This window comes from Bombyx mori, chromosome 15, assembly GCF_030269925.1.
Source record: "Bombyx mori chromosome 15, ASM3026992v2".
Taxonomy (NCBI): Eukaryota; Metazoa; Arthropoda; class Insecta; order Lepidoptera; family Bombycidae; genus Bombyx; species Bombyx mori.
Window position 1 is genome coordinate 9,824,919 of NC_085121.1, and position 26,378 is coordinate 9,851,296.

Consider the following 26,378-nt stretch of genomic DNA (forward strand, 5'->3'; position numbering starts at 1 on the left):
TTACGCGATACCGTTTCTTGGAAAGTGGAGCTAATAGGGAATAATGCCTTCATCTGATCAATATCTTAATATCGAATAAATTTCATCCACCATTTCCAGAGACAATCACCACCATAAATCATAAAATACTGCTAACGTTTCCATCTTAATTAATGTTAAAATGTTTTGAGCGAATCAACTTTATATGTTCGAAATTTTTTGTACAATTTTTTTTGTATTTTATCAAAATTTAATTATTGATTTTCTGCTAGAAGCCGACAAAACAATTTTATAAAAAAAACAATAAATAGCTATCTCTAAAATTTTTAAACGACGAACTTTAATCGAAATTATTGTTTTGCATGCATGATATTGTAAATATAAGATGTGTATACGAAGGTTCGTAGCGAGATGCAGGCGCGTTCACGTCGCTCGTTCTCCGTGAACCCCGCAGTTGACACCCTACAGCGTGGAGCATACAACCACTTTTTGGAGAAAGTAGTTCAAAGCAACAGGGACTACCTCAATAGAATCGGCAAGAGAGGTCAGAACATGAAATTATCGTAATCTATTTACTAAAGAAATAACCATATCCCGGAACATAGGTACAGAGCAAAGAAAATTCGTGAAGTCTAGTATTTCTTAACATGATTAACATTTATTTATTGAACCTATTCATAGTTGTAGTATAGTAGAGAATAGATGAATGCGTGGTTTAGAAGCCTTCGAAATTGCTCAAATGTAATGCACGATAATTACGACAAAAATAAAATGGCTGCTCTTTTTGAAATACGAATGCATGCTCCAGTCCAATGGATTCGTAGTCATTAAATTGAAATGTATTGAAATTTAAATATAATTTATTTTGTAGATTCGTGGAAGATTCTGACTGAAAACTGAAGACCTACCTCATCGAAGATTCATCTAGTCCGTCAGACCGTCCTGTCATCGCGAAACAAAATGGCAATTATGCGCTTCCATCAACTAATACTAACTTAACTTATTTAAACTAATATTTACTTTTATGTTGTAAGATTAAACGTTAATAAATGTTGTTGTTTTGATAAAATGTTATTTAATTTTGTCCGGACTTAAAGATCCAGAGTGTTTGTATATAATCACTTATAGATTCTTTGACTAATGTGAGTGTTTGCGTTGGAACGCGAAGAATGGCAGCGACCGTGTTAAGAGACGCATGCCGTCCCTCTCCATTGACATGCCAATGTCTGTGCTGCGTCAGAAGCTCAGCCTTGAAAACGAAAGGAAGCTGCAATCCCTAAGAGCTATGGCTAACAGGAACTTCTTGAATGACATCGGCAAACGCGGTGAGTTCGACGATGTGTGTTTATTTCTAAGTAGTACTAAACATAATTGTATGTAGATTAGTTTTGAGATATGTTTTTTTTTGTACCTAAATTTTCGCATAAATAACACATTGCATCTTATAAGTAAAAAAATATATCGCGCTCACGAACGACGCGTGCGATGAAAGAACAATATCGTGTTCGTGTAATGAAATGAAGCCTCCAAAATTCATAAATGAATGGTATGCGTGTTGTGCCGCACAGATTGGTACCACAGCGCTGCCTAATTCTGTAGCGTATGTATACATTCGTTCTAGTCTTAAGAGTGCCATAGCAGCTATTCTAATGCAAGTGACTTTTTAATTTGATATAGTCTTAATGAGCAAAGACGTTTTTATGCATGAGTGGCTGAATGACTGGCATATCCTAACCCACACATCAGCCCGCTGAGTTTCTCGCCGGATCTTCTCAGCAGGTCGCGATTCCGATCCGGTAGTAGATTCTCGGTAGTAGATTCGCGAAGCAGCTGCTCTTGGGTTATTAGGTCTTCTTCGGAGGCGCTCGGGTAGCTGTTAGCATATACCACGCCTCCTGGCTGAGCCTTTGCTCGCCCAACTGTCCTGGTGAATCTGGAAAGGTCTCTGGGCCACCAGTAATACATCAATCATAAAAAAGGCATATCTTAGCTAATAACAAACACTTCATGAATTATTGTTTTTTAATTACATTATATATTAGTACTGTACGTTAATTAATATAATGGTTACGCTTATTTTTACGTAAATCTTATGTTTTGGATGCTACTAACAAGTAATATTATTTTTAAAGTAGATGCATGTCTGTTATTTGATCTGTGTATGTAATTGATTTAATAATGTATTTTTATGTTATGTTAATCTGTGGTTATCATAATTGCAGGATTCCATTGGGCGCCATCGGCAAAGGCAGCAAAGTTCTATTAAGTCAACAGTTACACTAAATTCGTAATCCGGACACTGGAAATCTTAAATCTCTGACATTTAATCGAAAATATTATAGATCTTTTGAAACATAAATATATAACTCGTTAAAAATGATGAAAATGTAATATATTAATGTTTTTAATTATTAATCACTTGGAAAAGTTCAATTGTTTATTATTATTGTGTTGTTAGTACATATTATATTCGTAATATTTTTTAAATTTGTGCCAATTGATGATTGAAATGGTTATTTAATTATACATTAGAATATGAAATAAAGCCTGTTGAATCTATTGCCTGTTTTATTTATGTGCCAATTATGTCAGATACTCAATGATTTCCGTATTTTCTAGAAGTGAATGCTTACAAAAAATTTATATGGATTCCATAATATTCATAATCGTTTTGACTACTGTATTCACTATAAGAAAATCTAATTATGTTATAATTGGCAATTAGCATTACCGGATATCTGTTGTAACAATTATGGACACATAATTTAACTAGTACTGAACAGTTACAGTAATTAGTTGACATTATTTAAAAAAACTTATAGAATTGCCTGAGCTACATTTAACAACAACTGATCATACGAAATAAATGAATTAAAGAATTTAAAGTATTTTTATTCATGATGAACCTCGTTTAGTATATTGAAATTATTTGATTCGTATTAATTCTAAGCATTTAAAGTTAATTATCTGACTCACTGAACGATTCATTAATGCAGGCCTAAAGCGATAGAGGTACATTTTTTTAAGTTTGATAATAAAAAATTTCGGTGTAAACATCTACCAAGAAAGGGTTTTTAGATATTTCAACCTAAGGCTACCCTAAAGGGTGAAAACTTTTAAGAAAATCCGCCATTTTCAATCAAGAAATAAACAAAATATGTATATCGATGTTGTTCCAAAACTGTACCGTACACCTAAAAGGGTGAATTATGGTTCGAAACTTTGTATAGAAATTTGGTCACTATTGAGGAAAGTAGCATAAAATTCAATTTTAAATCTTCTTAAAAAATAAAACTTTGCAGAAAAATAATGGTACATTAAATGGTACATTACGTTCATAATTACTGCATTATACTTTCAGGATTATATTTTTAATTCACCTGGACGAAGTGGGGGCGGGTCGCTTGTTATGAATAAAGTACATGGATTGCAATAAAATTGTGTACGACAAATATTGATTTCAAAAAGCAGGAAGTGGCGACAAAATGTTGACGCTAGTTTTATTTTACTTGCAAATTCAATTTTTCCAAAAGAACAAATGTAACTTTGTCAATAACACGACATATCAAAAGGAATCTGCCGAAATAAAGGTAGCCCTTACAAATATTTCACCTTTTATTGAGAAATGGATCGTTCACGCTTTCAGCGAGACGAAAAACGTAATTCAATGAGCATAATAGCCCTTTCATAAGATGGGTGAGACTTCGCCATGGCACGGTTACCTTTTCACTTTATTAATTGACTTCCACCGGGCACGTTTTCGACAGTTTGACTGTGTTTCGACTATAGTAAATATTCAAACAAGTAGGTAACGTGACCCAAAGAAATTTTGTAGAAACTGTTGTAGAAATAGTGAAATTATGATTACAAATATTTTGAACGAAAATTAATCCCGACAGACTTTTGCCTTGAAAATTTAATGGATATTAAATAGTTTTATAGTAAAATGATATTTTAAAATAAATACTGTAGATATAAAAGACTATAAATAATTATTTTATTTTGAAATAAATATAGTACAATATTAAACAGTGCATTATATCCTTGAGAAAAGCGGTAAAAATCTCACTATCCACGTTCGCGTAATTAGGCCTAATTTTCTTTTTTGAAACTTATGGCATATTTTTGATGTTGTGATTCTGAATAGCTGGTATGTTTACAACGGGCTTGTATAATTTAATTAATGTTAATCAAAGGTTAATTATTAAATTTATTCATAATAAAACGTAACCTTCATTAAAACTATGCTGCCAAAAAGAATATAACCAATTTATCATGCTGTGGCTAAACAAATATTATCCCCATACATTTTTTATGTAACGTTCTTTGAGTGAGTTGAAACAGTAAGTTTGTAAATTACAAAAATATTTTTTTCTTTTACTTTAAATGTACAAATAAACTGTTAGACCGTGCTTATGCTACATCAACCGGAAGTGTACTACAAGTTTTAATTAACTCAAAACATGGCTATATCTGGATCTTAAGGTTTTTTTCCCCTACCGGTATAAGCCGGTATATTCCAGCTACGCCCGGACGGGTAGGTGAGCTCACGGGCTCAACCTGAGAGAATTTGCTAACACTAGCCCTAGCAAGAGTAGTTCTTCGCAGAATCTACCACCGGTTCGGAATCGCGACCCACTGAAGAGGTCCGGCGAGAAACTCAGTGGGTTGTTAAGTGGTGGTTAAGTTTTCTGATGTCATTGTGGTGTACCTACATACAATAAATAATAAATAAATAAATATTTACTAATAATCACGCCACGTTAACTGGTCCCGTGCTAAGTTCGTAAAGAACTTGTATTACAGGTAACAGATAACGGAAATAAATGTAAGATTTTTATTGTACACATACATATATTTAATAAACATCCATAACCCTGGAAAAGACATTTTATATTTATCATACAAATATCCTCCCTTGGCGGGATTCGAACCCGCGACCCCCTTGTGTAGTGACCACTGCACTTACCACTGCACCAGACGGCCGACAATATTTAAGTAATCGGTGACCGGTTTGATGCTCATTTCAAATTGATACCCTTCTCCGAGAAAAACGATTTTAAGTGTCGACAGACGGACAACAAAGTGATCCTTCCTACAAGAGTCCCGTCGTTTTGGCGAAACGAATTTATTGAAAAGTTGATTGGTGCGTGGTGAAATTTTGTCTGGAAACGTTCTATAGATAGATGGGTTCTGTGGTTGAAATTAAAATATAACATTAATAAACTAATCAAGACCAACATTGAGGTTCAATCAATTCATTTTACTTTTAATCAAATAATTTCGGTTAGCATCACTGTATTAGTGGTGGGATGTCTTGTGAGCTTTCACGGTACCACCGCCCAGCCTGTTTCTGCCGCGAAACTGTAATGCGTTCCGATATCTCGATAAGCTTGGGAAATGAGTTCTATGTCTCAGTTCTATGGTACAAAGGGTAACCCACCCTTTGACGTTGTTGATGTATATAGGCTCCAAGTACACTTTACACCAGGTGCGCTCGATCACACGTCTAAGCAATAAAAAAAGCTACCAGTAGTGAAACCTAAAAATAGTAAATCGTTAATTTTTCATCAACAGCGTCGATTTTCGGCAATTTGTGCTACATACGCTAGGTACGATAACTCAATATTAACTATGTACTAAGAAGAATAATTAATCGCAGAGAAGATAAATTACTTAGCAATTTAAGTGTTTTTAATAATTATTATTTAAGCATTTTTAATAATAAACCAAATTTAATTATAATTGGGTTTTTAAAGTCTTAACAAAAGATTGAGCCTAAAATTACACATAAAATGATTCCTAGAGAGCGCTTATTGGTAAGGTCGACTATTTTTACAAAACGTTCGCAAAAACTAATTGTTCTTTGACATTTCTGACATTATTCGTTACCCTTCTTAGCCTATTATTGTTCTTCTTAACGGTTCGAGAAGAAACAAATTATTAGAATGCTAATTGAATTTGAATTTTGAATTTGACTGATAAAGCCGTTTCATTTCAACAACTAAGCAATAGTTGATTTCGAGAAACAATTATTTATTAATTGATGCAATAACAAAATTGATTTGTAATTGTACATACGTAGAACTGTTGATTGTATAGTAGCAAATTTAGGTGATAAAAACCTGTGAGCTTAGAACATGTTTTAAGATTGAATTGGGATTACACAGAGAATGGCCGAATTCTCCCAGTCTTCGGGTCGGGCGCGGCCGAAACGCAAGATGCCGTCGCTGTCTATCAACAACCCGATGGAAGTGCTTCGGCAGCGGCTGTTGCTTGAGGTGGCCCGTAAGCAAATGCGCGAGGCTAACCAGAGACAGGCTGTCGCCAATCGACTTTTCCTGCAGAACGTCGGCAAACGAGGTAATTTAATCAGTTGTGAACACGAGTCATAGACATAACTAGCCGTACTCGCCCGCTTCGCTGGGCATTTAAAATTAACATTATTATTTATTGTCTTTATTATTAGGGAGTCCAACACTCGTATAAATATTAGCCTATCCATTAAGTACATGTATTTTCTACATGGATACCAAGTTTCAAGTCAATCGGATGCATGGTTCAATAGTTATAACGGAACATCCGTAAAAACCACTGTAGATTTATATTAGGTAGATTAATACTATTTTACGGTTTCAGAAATAATAAAATACCAATAAAAAAAAGCATTTTACCTTCAAAATAGTTTTGATTAGGGTTTTATTAGCTTGGTGTGTATGTTCGTTTGTATAAAGCAAAATTTATTAACGTCATTTAATAGACTTTAAAAGGTGCGATTAATTTGAAAACTTGCGCACGCATGAAGGACCGATAATAATGGTTTAGTTTTATTATTTTAGTTTATTATTTTATTATTTAGTTATATTATTAACATCGCTTTAATATAACTAGGAGTTTGTTTCGTTTATTCTATTTATGTGTTTTTTTAGATTTAAGCTAAATACACATATTATTAAACTACACTAGTAATTTTCGTGTAAGTTAATATCGTGTTAGTAACATTAGTCAATAAATAAGAGGGGAACACATTAAAAACGTACCGTAAATCAAATTAAGTATGAAAGTTGAATTTGAATGTCTCTAACATGTTGTGTATATAGAGGTACCTAGGTACGTATGTACTTAACTTCATGAATCTATATATTAATACGTGAAGCAAAAACTTTGTATCCCTTTTTACGAAAATTGTGCGGACGGAGGAGTATGAAATTTTCCACACTTATAGAGAATATAGAGAAGAAGTGCACAATGCTAATAACTTTTTTAAATAATGCATAAAAGATACATTAAATCAATAAAGAAAACATTGCACACACTACATACCATGTATTTGACGCACACATGCATGCATACTATTTATTGTCAAACTTTTGTTCTTTACGTCTGTTGTCAAATTGAGAATAGATTAAATATTGTTTGACTTTGTTAATATTTTTTATAGTGTAGTCTTGGCGAAATTTGTGATTATAGATGTATAAAATACAATCATAATAGTGTACAAACTTACAATTCCAATTAATTATAGTCGAATTTCGACTACTGCGGGACCACTAACTAGTATTTGATAAACATACAAGTGTCACGTGTTGTGCAAAAGTTGCAATATACGACATCTAAATTTAGAGGATTAAATCTGCAGCTGTTGAACTGTATGACAACTTCGACAAACTATCGTAGCAAGTTTGAAATATGACATTCTAATTGGGTTCGAGTTTTCGTGGTATTTTACACGAAGAATAAAAATGTAAACAAAATGACAAACACGCTCCAAAACTTTGTTTCCTCTCGTTTAAGCGTATCTCATTTATTATTACTATTAAGAAAATCAGATACAATTTTTTTTTACATCTTTATACTGTTTGAATTTTTTGTAATGAATGAATGAATGAATGAAAGAATGATTGAATGAATGAATGATCGTTCAAATCCGATGCATAACGCGAAAAGCTCTATTAATCAATGAGATGATCGTATTGGTTTGGTAGAATGATTACGGACGAATGCCGGTCTGTCATTTTCATCTTCAAATAAAAACACTGGATCTCAAACTGGTTAAAACCTAACCTGCAATATTCACAGAGTTGAAACGAATCACTTATCAGAAATTCTATCCATTTGTATTGTATCCATTCAATCACTGAACCACAACAAAGTCCTGAATGTTTAATAAATACGCTCCATCCGTAGAAAGTTGCAGATCTAAAGATTTTATTTGCTCTGTATTCTTGTATAAGCCGCTAGCAACTTAGAACTAATTTTGCAAATTCACAGTAAGTTTTATCTCAAGTTAAATATACTTACTATCGCAGTTTATTAACTTGAAGAAAAACACAAGTCTCTGGAACTCAATGCGAAAACTAGTTTTAGATCGAATCAAATCCATAAAGTGGATTAAAAGTCGATTTAAATCTAAATTGAACGATTCATATTAAACGGATCCAAGCTAGTATCTTCAAGCGGAATAGATCGGCAATCGAACTCTGAGATTTTGGTACAGTAGCCAAGTTCAGCTACCTAGATCAACGAAGTGATCAAGAATCATTGATGTATCTTATATTACTAGAGGTCCCGCAGTAGTCGAAATTCGACTATAACTAATTGGAATTGTAAGTTTGTACACTAGATTGTATTTTATACTTCTATAATCACGAATTTCGCCAAGACTACACTACAAAAAATATTAACAAAGACAAAAGATATTTAATCTATTCTCAATTTGACAACAGACGTCAAGAACAAAAGTTTGACAATAAATAGTATGCATGCGTGTGTGCGTCAAATACATGGTATGTAGTGTGTGTAATGTTTTCTTTATTGATTTAATGTATCTTTTATGCATTATCTAAACAAAAAATATTAGCATTGTGCACTTCTTCTCTGTATTCTCTATAAGTGTGGAAAATTTCATACTCCTCCGTCCGCGCAATTTTCGTAAAAAGGGATACAAAGTTTTTGCTTCACGTATTAATATATAGATAATACGAGTTTTGATTTAAGTATAGCTATAGGTATTATTTTTATTATTATTATTATTTGTTTTTTTATTGCTTAGATAGGTGGATGAGCTCAAAGCCCACCTAGTGTTAAGTGGTTACTGGAGCCCATAGGCATCTACAACGTAAATCCGCCACCCACCTTGAGATATAAATTCTAAGGTCTCAAGTATAGTTACAACGACTGCCCCACCCTTCAAACCGAAACGCATTACTGCTTCACGGCTGAAATAGGCAGGTGGTACCTATCCTTGTGTACTCACAAGAGGTCCTACCACCAGTAAAAATGTTATAACTATAATAGATTTTAAAGTCTTAGAATTTACGCTATAGCCTTTTATTTAAATTATTTTGCACTATAGCCTTTGTAGTCGATACCGATAACAAATATAATATGTAGATGCGATATTAAAAATTATATAGAATATGTAGATGCGATATTAAAAATTAGTGTTTTTTAATATTTTTATTGTTCTCGAAGATAGACGTGTAAGATGGTGTAGTATTATTATTATTACCTTTTTTTATTGCCGCTGTAGGCAGACGAGCATACGGCCCATCTGATGGTGAGTGGTTACCGTCGCCCATGGACTTCAGCAACGCCAGGGGCAGAGCCAAGCCGCTGCCTACCGCTAATTTGATGGTAACGACGATTTATGAGGTTTTGTTTTTTATTATTACGTTTAAGGTGCATGGGGCGAGCCCGCTTCGTACCTTTACAACAACTAGACCGCTGACTCCGGCCTGTACCACTGTATTTGTTACCGCTGTCATCGCTACTCAGCTGGAAGCGAGATGACGGTCCAACAAACTTAAAAATATTATTCGTTTTTATTAGAAATTTTAATATAACATAGAAAGTTAAGATTTGTTTGTTTTCAATTTATACGGAATATCGTTCCTATGTTAGTTGTGAATTAAAAAAAAATTTTTAAATGTTTCCTTGCTTAGATTGTATTTCAGAAACTATAGAATGTTTTAAAATTAGTGTATGTTATTAGCTCAATATATATATATACGTGATGTGTAATTTTGGTGTCGTGCATTCACAGAAATGTTTATACATATGATGACGATTGATAATAGATTTTCTTTTAAACGCCACGTTAACTAATTTGCTAAAGAATATTGCATGTAGTATACATACATACTATTATTATTTTCTTGAAATTAATTTTGGTCGCGTAGTGAATATTCTGTTTGACGCCAGGATTGCTTTATTTGTGCCAAAAAGTTAAATCATGCGGCTTATTTTGGCTCCTAAATGTTATGTTTCCTAAAAATTGTTAGTGGTTATGTCAGACGTAAATGCTATTAGTTGCTGTTATTAGTTCATAAGTGTAATATGTACAGCGTAATTTTACGAAACCAGTATTAATTTTCATTGTCTTGTAGAATATTTAAAGTAGAGAAACGTAATAGAAACATATAAATAACGATCAATAAAATGTTACATTATTTAAACGATTGTTTTATTTAATAAATAAAAAATACACAAAATTACGGGAATAGAACAGTGTTGACGTGTAAATTTAATGATCGCAATTCTTCGATAGGTACTTCATAGAAACTATGTCTTTGATATCGGGCTGATGTTGTTCTCAGAGAAGGAATCCACAATTAATTTTGTGTACAAAGAGAAACCGCTTGCAGTAATATGTGATGAGATATTTGAGGTTAAAATTATACACTATATTGTTCAGTTTTAGTGAAATCTCGCTGGAAATTCCGATAGTCGCTTGTCGAATGATTTTTTTTCACAACAGCCTTTCGATACAATTAATTAGATTTTTCAAAATCTCTCTCCGAAAAGTACATTCCGAACTTTAATAGATAGTTTATATTAACGGCTCTCTTCTTCTCTGCAGAATATTAAATTGATCCTCGTCCTTGCGTCGATAATCCTCAATGCTGATGGTCGTGGCCTCCTCTTAAAACTTTTACAACAATTAAATTGATAATCACTAAAATAAGGCGTTGCACTGAACCGGCACAACTAAATCATAACTAAGTGAGAAGCAAGCGAAGTTATCCCACTGTTCTGATGTCAGCCTCGAGATACTCCGTCGTCTACGAGCTATAATTAGCCAACGTTATTTAATTTAAACCTCGACGCCTCGAGAGCCACGTGATTCCATTACTGCTCAACACATTTTAGGCGTGAGTAGCGCGTGACTGCCTCAGGTCATTACCTCCGCAGCCGCCGAATTTGACATTATCGTGTAGGTATGCATCGCTTTTTTTTTATTGCCCTTGTAGGCAGACGAGCATACGGTCCACCTGATGGTGAGTGGTTACCGTCGCCCATGGACTTCAGCAATGCCAGGAGTAGAGCCAAACCGCTGCCTACCGTTTAATACTCTCCACAAGCCTCGTTTGAAGAAGGACATGTCATAGCGCTCGGAAAACACCGTGGAGGGGAGCTCATTCCATAGCCGGATGGTACGTGGCAATAAAGACCTTTGGAAACGTACTGTGGATGATCGCAGTGGCTCCAGGTAGTATGGATGAACTCTACTCTGGTGGCGGACGGTGCGATGGTAAAAATGTGATGCCGGTATCATCTCGAACAATTTCTCATTTTCCGTACCTAATCGTTGTTACCCTATGGGGCTACTCCAACTACGCAGGACTTGGTAGGTGAGGTCGGTGCGTTCAACGTGGGAAGCCATGCTAACATTTGCCATACCAAGAGCAGTGTTTCGCTGAATTCGACGGCTTACAGTACATACGTAATAAGAGTTAAATTAAGAAAATGCCGTTTTATTGTAATAGGTACTTCGAATAGACATAGAACCTTCATGGCTTGAGATTATTGAGTGAAACTTTTTTCAAATGGTACCTATGAGGTTCTTCTTTAAAAAAATGTGCAAAATTCGACTATCGACTTTCAGTCTGAGGAAGTGTTCAAGATTATCCCATCATCTCGTTTTTACCAACCGCCCGCCACCGGAGTAGAGTTCATCCATACTACCTAGAGCCACTGCATTCATCCACAGTGCGATTCCCGAAATCATTTTGCCATGTACCATTGGACTTTGGAATGATCTCCCCCTCCACGGTGTTTCCCTAGCGCTATAACATGTCCTTCTTCAAACGAAGCTTGTGGAGAGTACTTAACGGTAGGCAGTGGCTTGGCTTTGCCCTTGGCATTGCTGAAGTCCATGGGCGACGGTAACAACTCACCATCAGGTATGCTCGTCTGACTATAAGAGCAATAGAAGATCTACCACCGTATCGGAATTGCGACCCACTGAAGATCAGGTGAGAACCTTAGTGGGTTATGTTTATGGACTAGGTTGCGTCGACGAGCTCGACAAGAATGAGAATCGCAAAGAGCACCTCCCGGCTACTTTTTGATAATTTTTGCTTCGTCAAACTTTCATCGTTCATGGAACCTTTTCATATAATACCCTTAATTGTACGGATTAAATATCGTCCTTATTACGGTCCGGATTAAATCATGAATTTTGCGTAACCAACTTTGAGTGAAATACTACGTGTCGCTTTTTATCGTTTTTTATTTGCACGCTCTACTGTTTTAGGTCAATAAATGCAGCTGTGATATGAACCGTTAATTATTAATTCCGATAAACTATGAAAACTGCCACGAATAACGTAATCTCCTTGAGAACTTCGTAATTCGTCAATCAAATATTTGTAAAATTATTATATACTTATATCATTATTCTATCAGAAAATCAAACGGTAACAATCTTATTGATTTATCATTTACGTTGCTAGGATATTGTGGAAACTTACTTACTGTATGTACTTAGTGCGTACATATTGACGAAACAGACATTCCCGCGAATAAGGTATTATAAATCATTAAATGTAATCAAAAGTGTTTACAGTTGTACGTTGAATAAGTATTTAGCGATTTAGTTGAGGATTTAGTTCAATTAACAACAGAATGGAGTTTGATCAAAGGTAAATATGGAATAAGTAGTTTGATATACAAAACCAGTAACTATCAGAAAACTTATCTTCTTCTTAATGAATTCAGTCAGCAATTACTGATTCAGTTGATCTAGGAAATTAGTAATGAATATTATTACACTGACAAATTCTTCTTCTTCAAACTTCAGTTTTTTACTAAGCAATTCTATGGCAGGATACAAACATTTTTTTATTTTTATTTATATCGGAGCTTTGTAAAGAAATCTAAGCTTCTTTTAGGTCTCGATAACTAAAACGTTGTCATAGTACACAACGTTGCTATTACGCGACGTCCAAAAAAAAAACACATTTCAATTCGAACGTCATATAATTTTTTAAGTGTATTTATTATCTATGGTAATTATAATCGGGGCTCTCCCGGCTTCATACGAGTATGTGTCACATATCGAAGACCTTTTAATTTTTTAAGCGCCACCCACCTTGAGATATAAGTTCTAAGGTCTCAGTATAGTTACAACGGCTGCCCCACCCTTCAAACCGAAATACATTACTGCTTCACGGCAGAAATAGGCCGGGGTTGTGGTACCTTACCCGTGCGGACTCATAAAAGGTCATACCATCAGTAATTACGCTAATTTTAATTTTGCGGGTTTGATTTTTATTACACGATTTATTTTAGTGCTTAATGTTCATACGATTATTTCCCCTCACCGTTTCCCCACATTTTACACATTACGTTTGACATTGGTCTCTGCGTAGCGCATAGACGTGCGCTACACATGAACCCAAATAAACATTTTCTTTTTTTTTGAGATTGTTCAAATTTTACCGTAATTTAATCGCCTCTCAAGACTAAATGTCATTTTCCAAAAGATTGCAAACCCTGGCTGCAATTTTACTGTCTATCAAAAGTAAAAAATGTGAAAAATTTATTAAAATATATATAAATCGGCTATGTTTTTATTTATTTCGATCGACTAAAACAGATTTATAATAGGGTCCTGCTTACTTATTAAGTCAATTACTTTTATTTTTTATTTTAATGGACGATTATACATATTAAATGCAATACTTCGACAAACTTTTTATTACGGGGTGATATTTTTTCGGATAACCCTTAATGAAAAGTAATTTGAAAGCTTTATTATCAAATGCTCAATAGGCTCAATTGAAATTTTAACTAACATCGGCTTATTCTTCCGTTAACCTTCTATTGTATATTTTAAATAAGACCGAAACTGTATACAATACAAACTCCTGCTTTGTTTTAAATGAATAAAATTTAGATCCAGTTAAAAAAATGCGACTATTTTTCTTTTCTTATCATTCAAATATCCCGGACCAGATTTAATCTTCTTGAGCATAGCTCAAATTAATGAGTCGAAATCAGTTTCGGTTCCATTTTATCGTTACCAGGTTTCGCCTTTGTCCATTTTACTATCATATTACGTCAACATTATCAACACACGTCATTGTGTTAATCTAAGTTGTTTACGCTTTTCACAGCGTCTTTCTAAAAGCAATTTACTTAGAGAATATCATATTTTGTAAGTATATTGCAAATGATGGAGCTCATTATTATGTTCCGGATATGCTATGACGGCCTTTTGTAAAACGATTGAAAATCACTGCTACAACATTATAGCGGATATTGCGTCTTATGTCTTTGTTAGGTCAAACTAAGGTACCGAACGATCCTTTTATTGAAAATTAATTTTTCTACGCTCAAATAAAATAGACTGTGATAAATAAATAAATAAAGTATTTAGGTTCTGTATTAAGAGGACCGTTTAAAACTTATCATTAGAACAGTGCTTCTCAACCACTGTCCCCATTTTGCTGTGCCGCCAAATTTTAGAAATGTATTTAGAGTAAAGTATAAATTAAATAAATTCCCTAAAAGATTATATTTTTTTTAATAAAATAAAAGAAAATTCGAATATTATTTTAACAGGAATAGATATTTAAATAAATATTATTTTGCTATGTATGTCGTCTAATTTAGAAATCGTTTAAAGTTTGTCGCGATGAAAAAACCTGTTGAGAATCAGTGCTCTTAGAAGTTTACAATAGTTGTGATGCCAATTAATGTATGCTGTACTATAAGAAATATTGACTTAAGCTGATAATACTACTGTAAATTAAAGCGTCCCAAAACGAGGTAGATTTATTATTATTTTATATAGCGTTTTAATAACACATAAAATCTCCGAATGCACAGATTAAATTCGAGATATAAAAACGGGATATTTAAATACAAAGTGAATGATTGTAATGAAACCTCATGGCCACTATTACAGGATCAGTAAAATGGACGCGTTGCTGTTTACTTTGTCGATGGAAGTTGTTTTATTGCAGTTGCGAATTCTCGGTAAGTAAATCAATTTAAAAAAAATCACACACAAAAAAAACGTTTACAAACAAGAAACGTAACAGTTGACCGTATTGTGAAGGCCTACCACCATCCTGCCTGTACTGGACACAAAGCAGTCAACCCATTTGCTTCGGAAATAAGAAAAGAAAAAATACTGCCGCTGGCCAACCATAGACCTGATTGAAACTATTCGAAAATTTAATCTCATTTTCAGTTTGGAAATATTCCAATACATGACAGTTTTCGTGTTCGCTTCTCTATCACGGACTATTTATTATCCACTAAGGGCCACAATGTTATAGGCCCACGATCAAATCCATGTCTCATCCTATTAAAGGCAAAACCATATTGAATCATTAGATTAGATGACTGTACCCGGTTAGTAGCATTCGGAAACGTCGTAGCTTCGTGGGGGTCCATTTGTGCTGTGTCAAATATGAGCTGCACATATTTCTTTCTGCAGAATGATTTCCGATCATAGCTCTTCGTTATAAAATTTCTTTGTGTCAAAATTCGTGTCTGAATTCTATTTGACACATATTCCACTACCTCATTGCTATGTTATGGGCATTTCAAAATCACTTCTAAGTACAACCTCATTTGCTATTGAAAATCAGACGTATTTATTTATGTAAAGTTACAATTCTGGAATCTGTTCTTAAATTCTTCAGAACATACGCTACGGAAAAACTTTCTGGAATACGTATTTTGGCTTCAAGGTAATCGAATCTAAGATAAATTTTACATGGCTGTTTAACCATAAAAAAATTGGCTGAAGCCTCTTGTACTTATGATGATGTATACATAGAGCAAATGTGTAGATACGAATACATATATATGTATAAACTTAATAGGTTTGAGATTCCTTACAATGCCATGTCGATCTTAAATTAACAGAACGATGCGTCATGGTATCTAACTATTGTATTAAATATAATAAGAATTAGAAACTTAAATATCCTTATAGTCAAATTCTCGCTATTAGATACTAAATTAAGTCTAATAGTAAATGTTATTAATATCTATAAACTGAATGATGATAAAATCTTGAACCACATTTTTTTTCAAGCAATTATACTTTATTTTTATAAATGGCGGATGTGGATGAGACTGGCGGGCAATCGAACATTGCAAAAAGGGGAGTCCTATACCCAGCAACGGGTATCAAAGGCTGAAGAAAAAAAAGAATGTTGTTAGTGGTGACGGTTAGTGGTGACGGTGACGGCCAAGCTAAGACTCTTGGATTTCTCGACGAGTAATAACATTAAAATGTAATGCTAGGGTTAACGCTTCCAGAATTTTACACGGATTGGGATTAACTTAAGCTAGCGTAGTCATGTGGTCGTTCCCATACATTTGTGAACTTTTTACTAGAAGCGTTAAAGGAGAGTGTAAATTATCTATTGGATCAAGTAGTTAGGAGATCTTATAGTAAGCACAAATAAAAATTGTCTAAAAAAACCATAGCTAATTATGAATTTGCTATTTGTCCGTGGCATGGGAGCTGTTAAGTATAAACATCGGAAACTATACAACGATAAAAAAAGCGAGGGTTAAAAGTGTTTTTAATTAAGCTAATTACGAGTAGCAGAAATAATTTCGGCTTATTTTTCTTTTGAAAAATGCATACCCGTTCTTGAAGAAAGTGCAACTCCAGAAGTATCTTTAACCAAAACATTTTACCTTCAAGTTATTTTCAGTTTACAGAATTGATTTATCCTGACAAGGAATGGTTGGTAAAGTCGGTAATTTCAAGTGCCAGGCAATAACACGCATTTTAGGTTTGTTTCCAATTACATTCAAAAGTAATGAAGCAATAAATTTTATTTAGAAATTACTATACGAAGTCCTTGGACTAGTTACGACATCTATCGAAAGTATTGACGTTACAGAAGGCTGCAGCGAACTGAGAGCTCAACAATGGAAACCTTTAGGCGGTCACGAACGACAGAAACGAGAAAAACTCTTGCGAGACAGGTGAGTTGCTAACTTTTACATAGATGGCGCTCCTCGATATGCAGACAACAAACAAAAAGCAGCATACAATTTTTTGAATTAGTCTATTATGAGAATAGATTATTTTTCTATTTACAATTGAAAACATGGGTGGATGAAGAGGATACGATACAATTTGTTAATTTTGAGAAAACGGGCAACAAACTTTTTTTATTTTTTTTTTACTTTTTCTACGTATATAACTCCTGCATCACATGTAATTTTTAAAAAGAGCCTTTAGACTATGAGCTCGTCCACACATCTAAGCAATAAAAATAAAAAAAACTTGAAATTATAAACTCTGAATAAGAATTTATCGTACTACAATTATAATATTTGATTGCCATCTTGCAACCTTATTGAGGATCTGTGCATATAATAAAAAAAATAAAAATCGGGATGGAAAAATAGGGGTTGATCGTATATGAGTGAAAATTGAGAGTAATATGATTTTTTTATTTTAAGTCATGACAAAATAAAAATAAAACTTGCCAAACAAATTAAAGTTTTTAATTATCAAATAAAAAATAAGGGTTGATCGTAGAGGGGTGAAAATTTAGGGTTGTATATATATTTTTGTATGCTGTATCATAAACAAATAAAAACAAAAATTTTTGTCTAAAAAATAAAAAATAAAAATTAGGGGGTGGTCCACCCCTAATTTTTAACATTTAGGGGGATGAAAAATAGATATTGTTCGATTCTCCACCCTGGCCGATATGCACGCTAAGATTCACGAAAATCGGTCGAGCCGTTTTGGAGGAGTTCAATCACGCACACCGTGACACGAGAATTTTATATATTAGATTAAGTTCTGTAAACAACTTCTTGTAATAAAATTTGTTTATAACCAAAGGTCGTCAGTTAAAGAAACAGTGCGACAAACTCTGATTAGTGTTGCGGAGCGTGGTGACTGGCAAGTTTTGAGAGAATCTATAGAAATTCTAAAACGAAGAGCCACATCTGTGGTTACCAAAAGGATCAACAAACAGCAACTGAAGATGTGAGTTCATGCTCTACTACACAATCGTATTTAGTTAAGACAAACAGAACTAAGATGTTTCTTTACTATATTAATATTATGATTCCATCAATACAACGTGAATTCTCATTTCGGTGGATACACAATTTTACAGTGTGCTTAGTATGAGTTTTTTAACGTTCTCGATAGCGTAAAAGTTAACTCAAAACTGTATGGAGTTGGAACGTTTGCTTACGTTTGCCGCTAGGGGCGCTGTTCCAACTGCATACAAATTTGAGTTAACTTTTACGCTATCGAGAACGTAAAAAACTCGCACTAATCACACAGGTGAATAAGTCATATTACATGTGTATCTATCAGTAAAAGAGCATTATGTAACCACTTTTACCTTTATAAATATATGAAATATTTAGGGATAAAATGATATAAATATAAAGATGATGTGAAGACACTAATTAATATGCAATTACTGCCTTATGTAAGTAGTGCGGTATTCCTGTATTATTTTAAATTCAGTTTGGAAATAAATCTGTTTTGAATTTGAAATCTAACGGTTTAAATCAATTTATACATTTTTAAGTCATTAACGCATATATTATATACTTTTACAACGCCAAACGTCAGCTACATATACCTATTTAGTAAAGTATAGCTTATGAACTTAAATATATTAAATCATAATACCTGAATAAATTAACTCAGTCGAATAAAACAGTGACAGATTTCGTATTTCACTAACTCTTATTTCATTGAAATTTTGATCTGTATTTTACATAGCCAGTCTAGTCTAAGACCTATCTGTGATTAAACAGCTACCGGAGCAATCACCATCCACCTTGAATCATGAGATCGGAATCTTCCAGCCTTCAAACCGAAAGTCAAGACTACCCGCGAAACAATCATAGAAATATTCCAGATTCTGATAGACTCACAGTAAGGTACTCACTTGTAAGGCATCAGACAAAAGAGAACCTTTAATAGAAAAATCTAGATTTGACATAACGTTTATTAGCTTCATATGTATATAAGTATATTGTATGTAATGGAATCTCTGACCGTAATTTTGACCCCCTTCAACAAGTCGGATTAACTCGGAATTTGGCGTACTTATTAAGGATCGCTGACAATTATTTTATTTATATTTATTTTATTAAAATATTGATTTTACATAGTTAAACCCATTATTTGCTTTCGGGAGTTAAAACAACAAATTCATTTGAGCGCCTTCTTTTTTTCACTTAGCAAATTTGAGACTGTTGTATTTACGTGAATGTACATTAATGCATAATTTGTGTTACATAATGCTACATAAACCAAAAAATAAATAATAGTTTAAAAAAAACTAACAAAACCAGCTGTTATAGAAAATCCAACAAAAAAACAGAAAATAAATTTATTATAAAAAAGCGTGGAGTGCCTTTAAGATATTACCACAATGATAATCCTTCTTCTCAATTCTGTCAAAACAATATTTATAACTGGGGATAGCCCGCGCTTTTTCTATTTTTTAGTTGGATTTTCTATGAAAGTATGTTTCTTCGTTTTTTAAGCTATTATTTATTTTTAAATTATATCGGTTTTTACAGGACTCTTATGACCATTATCGAAGAATTAAAGATGAAAAGTTGTCAATTTTCTGTCGAACTTCGTGATGCAGATCAAATAATCGCTACCTTACGCGATCAAAGGAGTGTAAGATTTTACTATTTAATTCTATCTATATTTAATCTAATCAAATATAACATACCTAGTACGTATTCAATTCTGCAAAAAAATACCCAACCTCTGTCTAATAAACCGCTACTCCCAAATTTTGTATTTCTACGACTTTTACTCATAATATTACTTCACTAGCTTTTGTCCGCGACTTCGTCCGCGTGGTATAGTTCACAAATAATGCTTTATTTTATAACAAATTTGGTTAGCATAAAAAACCTTCTAGTGAGCCAACCTTAATATATAGACATATGCTATCATGGACTTCTTTTTAGATCTTTTAAAGGGGAACAATTCTGTCATACATTATTTTAGCGAAACTTTAACCGTTTCCGCAGCGCACGCAGCGGAAGCTCTCAAAAGGGAAAAACCCGATTTTGAAACATTCTTTATTGGTGCTCCGCTTGTGTTGACCTTAGTGTGATGTTATATATCCTATAGCCTTCCTCAATAAATGGGCTATCTAACACTGAAAGAATTTTTCAAATCGGACCAGTAGTTACTGAGATTAGCGCGTTCAAACAAACAAACTCTTCAGGTTTATTAGTATAGATTATATTAAATACTTAACCAGTATTAATGAATTGACGAAAATGTCAAGCCTCTCCAGTCTGGAAAGCTGCATTTGACAGAAATTCCTATTGCTATCGAGGCCCATCGGGCAGAAATAAATAGGACGGTGGCCTTGCAAACTGATGTGGCCCAAAAACGCGCATTATCACCAATAGGCAAAAAAAGGAAAGAATTTGAACATTTCAGGATGAATATTTGAACGCGAGCACACGCCTCTGCTACACTGAGAAATGGTTGCAAGCTCGAGCTGAATCATTGGAACTAGAATGTAATATAAAAAGAGAACCATTACCACGTACTGATCACGAGCAAAGGGTGCACGATGAACTTTTGAAAGCGTATTCGTTGCAGATAGCGGTACTTACAAATAATTTCGTTATAATATCATACGTAGGCTAAAAATCCCCCATATAATGGTTCAATGCTAAAAGCACTTGAAAATACTATTAACGGGTAAAATTCGACCATAAACTAACAATTTTTTTTTATTGCTTTCATGGGTGGACGAGCTCACAGCTCACCTGGTGTTAAGTGGTTACCGGAGTCTATGAACGTCTACAACGTAAATGCCGCCGTCCACCTTGCGATATAAGTTTTAAGGTCTCAGCATGGTTACAACGGCTGCGCCACCCTTCAAACCGAAAAGCATTACTGCTTCACGGTAGAAATAGACAGGCCGGTGGTACCTACCCGTGCGGACTCACAAGAGGTCCTACCACAAGAACCTCGGTCTACTTAACTTACAGCGCTACAGCATTTTAATAATTTTAGAAGTCTTAATAAGTCATAGTAACTTTAGAAAAATGTTACTTTACAAATACATCTACCATCTAAAACAAAATTGCAGTAAAGAACGTAGTGTTTTGTACCATGCTCTTTATTTATAATTAGGAACGAGAGAAGTCTTTGGAATATTGGCATTCTCGTTATGCAGTAGACACAGCGACGATCAACAGAAGACTCAAAGAGAAGGCTGACCAATTTCGCTGTGTTAGCGCTCGACGAGCAGAATTGCAAAAACTCGTATGTACAATCGACGATAGATACCTGTATCATAAAATCATAAGGTTTAAATTAGATTAAACGCGTTATATTAAAATACATATTTTGCAGTACGATCTACATGAAGGCGAGATGCGAGCTTGGCTTACTTTTAAAAAAGAACGAGCGGCCCGACTTCTTCGTGAGAAACGTCTTCGAGATTCAGCAACAAGAATACAAGCATGGTGGCGCGGAGTTATGGTCCGTCGTGCACTCGGAGCCTTTCGCCATTTAAGAAATGCAAAGAAATTACCTACTAAAGGAAAGAAGAAATAAATACATTAAATTATTGATATGTGCATGTGATTGTATGGATTATATGGATATTAGAAAATATCAAGGCCAAACGAAAAAATATGGATAACGAGGTTATTTTTAAATAAATTACATTTAAGTAACGCCTGACCTAAAAATATTCTACCATTTCGTACATTGTGCAGATTTTTTTTCAATTAAATAAAAATTGTCTCGCTCTTCCAAAAAAAAAAAAATTGCTTTTTGGTAAGAACGCGAGAAGCGAAATTGCGATAATTGATTTATTTTGTAATATTAAGGTATTCTTCAGATTTAAACGTGTAATAGAGGTGATTTTTTAACTGTTTATCATCTGAAAAGTGTAAAAATGTGGAAAAATGAATCAAAGCCGCTGGACATGCTTCTCGGGATCTTCTAAGCATCCACTGAAAAGGTTTCAATCAATAACCACCATTTTACTGAAACTATATTTTACCGCATATTCCGTGTCATTTAATTTCATCTCAATTGACAAATGTCTCAAAGAATCCTCATTTCATTTCGCCCCATAATATTTTTCATAAAAACAGAATATACGGGGATTAGACTGTTTGACCTTCGAAGCCTGGCCAACGAGAAGTGGATAAGGAAAGCCGAAGACTGGGCTCAGCAGTGTGGATTAGGAGAGAGCTATGTCCAGCAGTGAACTACTTTGTACTGATGATCGTGGTGATGATAGGCTGCATAGTGTAATACATGCGCCTTTTTAATTGGAAAAAATGAAACTAGCACTGTCAATAGTGTCAAACGTCAGTACAAGGAATGAAATAATATTGTCAATAGAGAGCTGTCAGTCGCATGTGGTTCGCCCGTGTAGGTAGTTGGTTATGTTGCTGTAAAGTAACATACTAAAATAACAAACAGCGATTTATCACGCCAAAATAAATAAATGCATTACAAAAAGCTTGATATTAAATAAACTCTTCTCAAAGTGTTGTGAATTTTTTTACATGGTGAGAGAAACTATCCGCTTTTGAGTTTCGTGTATATTCAATTCTTGGAAAGTTGGATAGTGATTCGGCGGATTCGGTGAGTAATCCTTCGTTTTTACCGTCACTTGTCTTAATTTTCTGCATTTACTGTTATAGATATTGATTACTTACGCCGGTGTGTGCTAGTTTTAAGAAAGTTTGGATACTTTTAACTTACTTTAATATTTTTTTGCTATCAATAAAAATTTCAGATAAACTTTTGCATAGCTATCGTCATTATAATTCAGAATTAATCTTGAATCGTTTCAAAATAAGATGAAATTTTAAATTATATGTAACACAATAATCTATAACAATTAAAATATATGTCTGTTTTAAATTTTAAAAAACAATCTGAACAGAATAAAATAAAATACTTGAAACCTGAAAATTATTATATTGGCTATTTTGTTCACTTTAAAGGGCGGGGAAACATCCTGGACCAAATGGTGTGGTAGCAAGCACATTGATCCTACAACATTGGTTGATCCTTTTATTGCATTCCAAGATAGAATATATACATATAAACATAATCATAATGGAAAACACTTCATTGATCACTACAAACAAAAATCTAGGTACTTGACACTAAGAATAGATAAGTTTTACTTTAACTTTTGGTGTATATTACACAATAAAGGAATATAAAATAAATTATCCCACATCAGTAAAAAGTATGTTAAATAAATTTTCTTCTATACCTTTCTATGACAAAATCCTTGAGTGGGGCTTGATAATGTTCATAAAAGGTTACTATATAGTACGGAGATAGAGTACGGACAGTCTTATCGTATTTACCAGTAAAATCGTAGGATATTGCCCAAATTGTAAAAAAAAAATTAATGAATAATAAATTTTTAAAACAAATTTGGCTATGAAATACAGATAAGATTTAATGGATGACTATTCAAAATTGTTAACTTCATATCAAATTTAAATCATTAGTATATTTCATTAAAAATGTATTTAGGAACAACAAAAAATGAAAATTTGCAATTTTAAAATACAAACATTAATAATGAAAGGAGGTTGATTTTGATGTACAATTTTGAATGCAACTCAAGTAAAAAATACTTGTGCAATAGCTAATTGCATTAACAGATTATTCATAGAGTTAAATGGAAGCCATTTGTATTCAATCGCAATCAGGATTTCTAAGTAATAGTTACCTGTTGTATTAACATTTTATAAGGCATTGAGTTACTGCTATGAATATTGAAGTTCTATGTGTTAAGTTATTAATTACTGATATGAACATATTCAATAATATTAATTTATTTAGTAGATTTTTTTTATTATAATTTAAGTAATTATGTAGACATCTTCCTTGATGTGCTTCATACATTGCAGTGTTTGCAATAATAACAGCCATATATGTACTCTTTGAAAGTATCACTAAATTTTTATGATTAAAGAAGTAGATTAATTCTGTTTCCTTTGAGCTAAAATCTTATTACTTAGTTTTGATTAATTTACTTTTAGAAACTGTTTCCTTTCACTCTCCATTGTCTAACATTATTAAAAATATCTCAATAAGTTTTAAAGCTATATTCAGTAAGATACACTGTAACAGATGATTTCGACAATTAAAATATAAGAAATCAGTTAACATGTACCTATTTGTTTTAATAATTAAAAAAGTCTCTAAGAAGCTACCATTTCACTAAAATTACCCGCCGCAAAAACCTCGTGAGACGTTGCCTTTTTCATGTAATGACAGCCTCGTCCGTACCCAGTCCGAGTGCGGTACAGTGGTAATTAGTGCGTTAATCGCGCTAGCTCGGTGCACTGTGCGAAGTTGATGCAACGTTTCCGAGAAACCGATCACCGGAGATCGCGGGAGGAGCGGCAAATTGCCGACAGATATGTGTGCCGCCTGTCGGTAATTGCAAAAATCACTCGAACCTCGCAGGCATGTTGCCAATGAAATCTCCCGGGGGAACGGACCTCCGCCGACTTGAAACGTACCGAAAACCGGTATTTTTGGTTATACCGCCGCACACTAAAGCCATTAATACATATAATAAAAAAAATACCTGTACTAGTAACCAAATCTCGTTCTACTAAATTCGTGAATGAAGCTCTTGTGAGATAAAAGATCAGATACGGATTCTTGTATTGAAATGGATAGAAAATAAGAGTATACCAAACAAGGTTTTAGCTTGTACTATTCTACGTCAATATCATCGTGAAAGTTCCACTCGCATATCCCAACCCTACACTACAAGTTCACTTCAGTGTCGCTGCACCTTTGTATCTGCAAATCCAATGTAAATAATGAATACCGGTTTTTTGTTACATTTGAAAGGCAGTAATGAAAATAAAATGTTTTAAAAATATATCCAGGTCTTGAGATTTTTTTTTTATGACCATTGTTTTGACATTTGAGATAAATGCTTTTGAAGTTTAATATCATATATTACCGATCTGACTTAGGTATAGGGAGGAAAAGCTCGTTAAGAATTGGTTATCTCCATCCGCCCGAATATTTTTAACAAAAATAAACTGCAAAGTAGAACAATAATAGGTGCAGAGTTTTTTTTAATTCGGCATTTTTTTGGATACGCACTGTTTTGTTATATACCAGAAAAACCTTCTTTTTTTTTAATTTTTGACTTTGACGTTTAACCTGGCCTCGGAACCAATTGCTGTCCTTATCTACCTTATCACGCACAGATTAAATATATTTACAGCTATTTAAATATAACTTCTCACTCAATAAAATCACTTCTTTTAATCTCTAACGAATACAAAGAACGTCTGACTTAAACATTTAGTCATATTTTATAATTTCATTGAATTTGAGATGCAATGTGTACCGCATCGACAGTATTCTCAGTAATCTGGCGTGCAAAAGTGGAACACCTAATTTCACTTCAATTCTCCGTAGCTATGTCATCATTTCCTCGTTGCGATCTCTTGATACTTTCGTATTGTCTCGCGATTGCTTTGAGGATCGAATAACATTTCTATTAAACAAATTATTGTGATTACGTATTAATTACCGACGGCTTTAACGCGGCTACGTATATTAAAGCTATTGTTTGTTTCTAGGTCGCGCGCCTAAATATCACCACACAGTGAGGGTTCATTCGGGAAAAATAATTTTGTTGAAATAATCTTTGAAATCACGAAATAAGTCATCTTGTAACGTAATTTAGAAATGATTTGCGAAGCAGTTTCTCGCACATAACAAGCAAAAAGTAGCAAGAATAAACAGCTTAAGAAATAATTACTTTTTGAAACGTGAAACACGAAACATGTAGCATTTGAGAATCAACTTACTGGCCTGTCTTACTTTGAATGTATTTTTTGTCTGTTTGCGCCAAAATAGTATAGCAAAACACGTAGCATTTTTTTATAAACATGTAGGCAAGTAATTATAATTGACTATTAAATAACTCTTATTAGATACAGAGAAAAGAGTTTTCTTTAATTGGGTGGTTAAATAACCATGTGCCGCTAGGGTATAATTAAAACGAATTTAAGAACGAGCAGCAAGCAATATCGCGCCAAAGAAATACAAAATTTATGGAGCTAGTGAGTAATAAGGGCAT

General features: G+C 33.6%; 3 protein-coding genes and 1 long non-coding RNA gene across 16 annotated transcripts in view; 3 read left to right on the plus strand and 1 right to left on the minus strand.

Moving 5' to 3' along the window:
* The window catches only part of CRF-DH (corticotropin-releasing factor-like diuretic hormone), a 47,561-nt gene extending 37,125 nt beyond the window's left edge, over positions 1 to 10,436 (plus strand). For 3 of the 11 annotated variants that reach the window (NM_001130895.1, XM_062672255.1, XM_012692256.4), the window contains 2 exon segments: positions 1,148 to 1,304; positions 2,202 to 2,538. In NM_001130895.1, coding sequence (NP_001124367.1) covers positions 1,148 to 1,304; positions 2,202 to 2,245 — 201 coding nt within the window. In that variant the 3' untranslated portion in view covers positions 2,246 to 2,538. 11 annotated transcript variants of the gene reach the window in all.
* Positions 10,437 to 12,763: 2,327 nt separating this feature from the next.
* LOC101742401 (dynein regulatory complex protein 9) lies at positions 12,764 to 22,087 on the plus strand. 2 transcript variants are annotated; one of them, XM_062672595.1, is made up of 8 exons: positions 12,764 to 12,905; positions 15,176 to 15,246; positions 17,142 to 17,226; positions 18,101 to 18,247; positions 19,813 to 19,918; positions 20,702 to 20,872; positions 21,407 to 21,538; positions 21,629 to 22,087. In XM_062672595.1, the coding sequence occupies exons 1-8, from the start codon at positions 12,889 to 12,891 to the stop codon at positions 21,830 to 21,832; spliced, it is 933 nt and encodes a 310-aa protein (XP_062528579.1). In that variant the 5' UTR covers positions 12,764 to 12,888; the 3' UTR covers positions 21,833 to 22,087. The 2 variants fall into 2 exon arrangements, with proteins under 2 accessions (XP_062528579.1, XP_012547777.3); XM_012692323.4 differs by lacking the exon at positions 12,764 to 12,905 and having other exon boundaries at positions 15,075 to 15,246.
* On the minus strand, positions 21,377 to 25,429 carry LOC134200205 (uncharacterized). Of its 2 annotated transcripts, XR_009975018.1 has the most exons (4): positions 25,245 to 25,429; positions 23,206 to 25,078; positions 21,667 to 21,812; positions 21,377 to 21,562 (listed from the first exon to the last, which is right to left on the minus strand). It is a non-coding gene; the product is annotated as an uncharacterized LOC134200205 (long non-coding RNA). The 2 variants fall into 2 exon arrangements; XR_009975017.1 differs by having other exon boundaries at positions 21,667 to 25,078.
* Positions 22,738 to 26,378, plus strand: part of LOC101741113 (uncharacterized) — a 57,442-nt gene continuing 53,801 nt past the window's right edge. Inside the window, exon 1 of the mRNA XM_004928407.5 lies at positions 22,738 to 22,879. The gene's annotated coding sequence lies outside the window, so the exon portion shown is untranslated. The remainder of the gene's footprint in view (positions 22,880 to 26,378) is intronic.

Coding starts and splice junctions, on each gene's coding strand:
- LOC101742401 (XM_012692323.4), top strand. CDS start 15,141: ATGATTGTAATGAAACCTCATGGCCACTATTACAGGATCAGTAAAATG. Junction 15,247..17,141: donor ATTGCAGTTGCGAATTCTCG/GTAAGTAAATCA, acceptor TTGACGTTACAG/AAGGCTGCAGCGAACTGAGA. Junction 21,539..21,628: donor GAGCAGAATTGCAAAAACTC/GTATGTACAATC, acceptor CATATTTTGCAG/TACGATCTACATGAAGGCGA.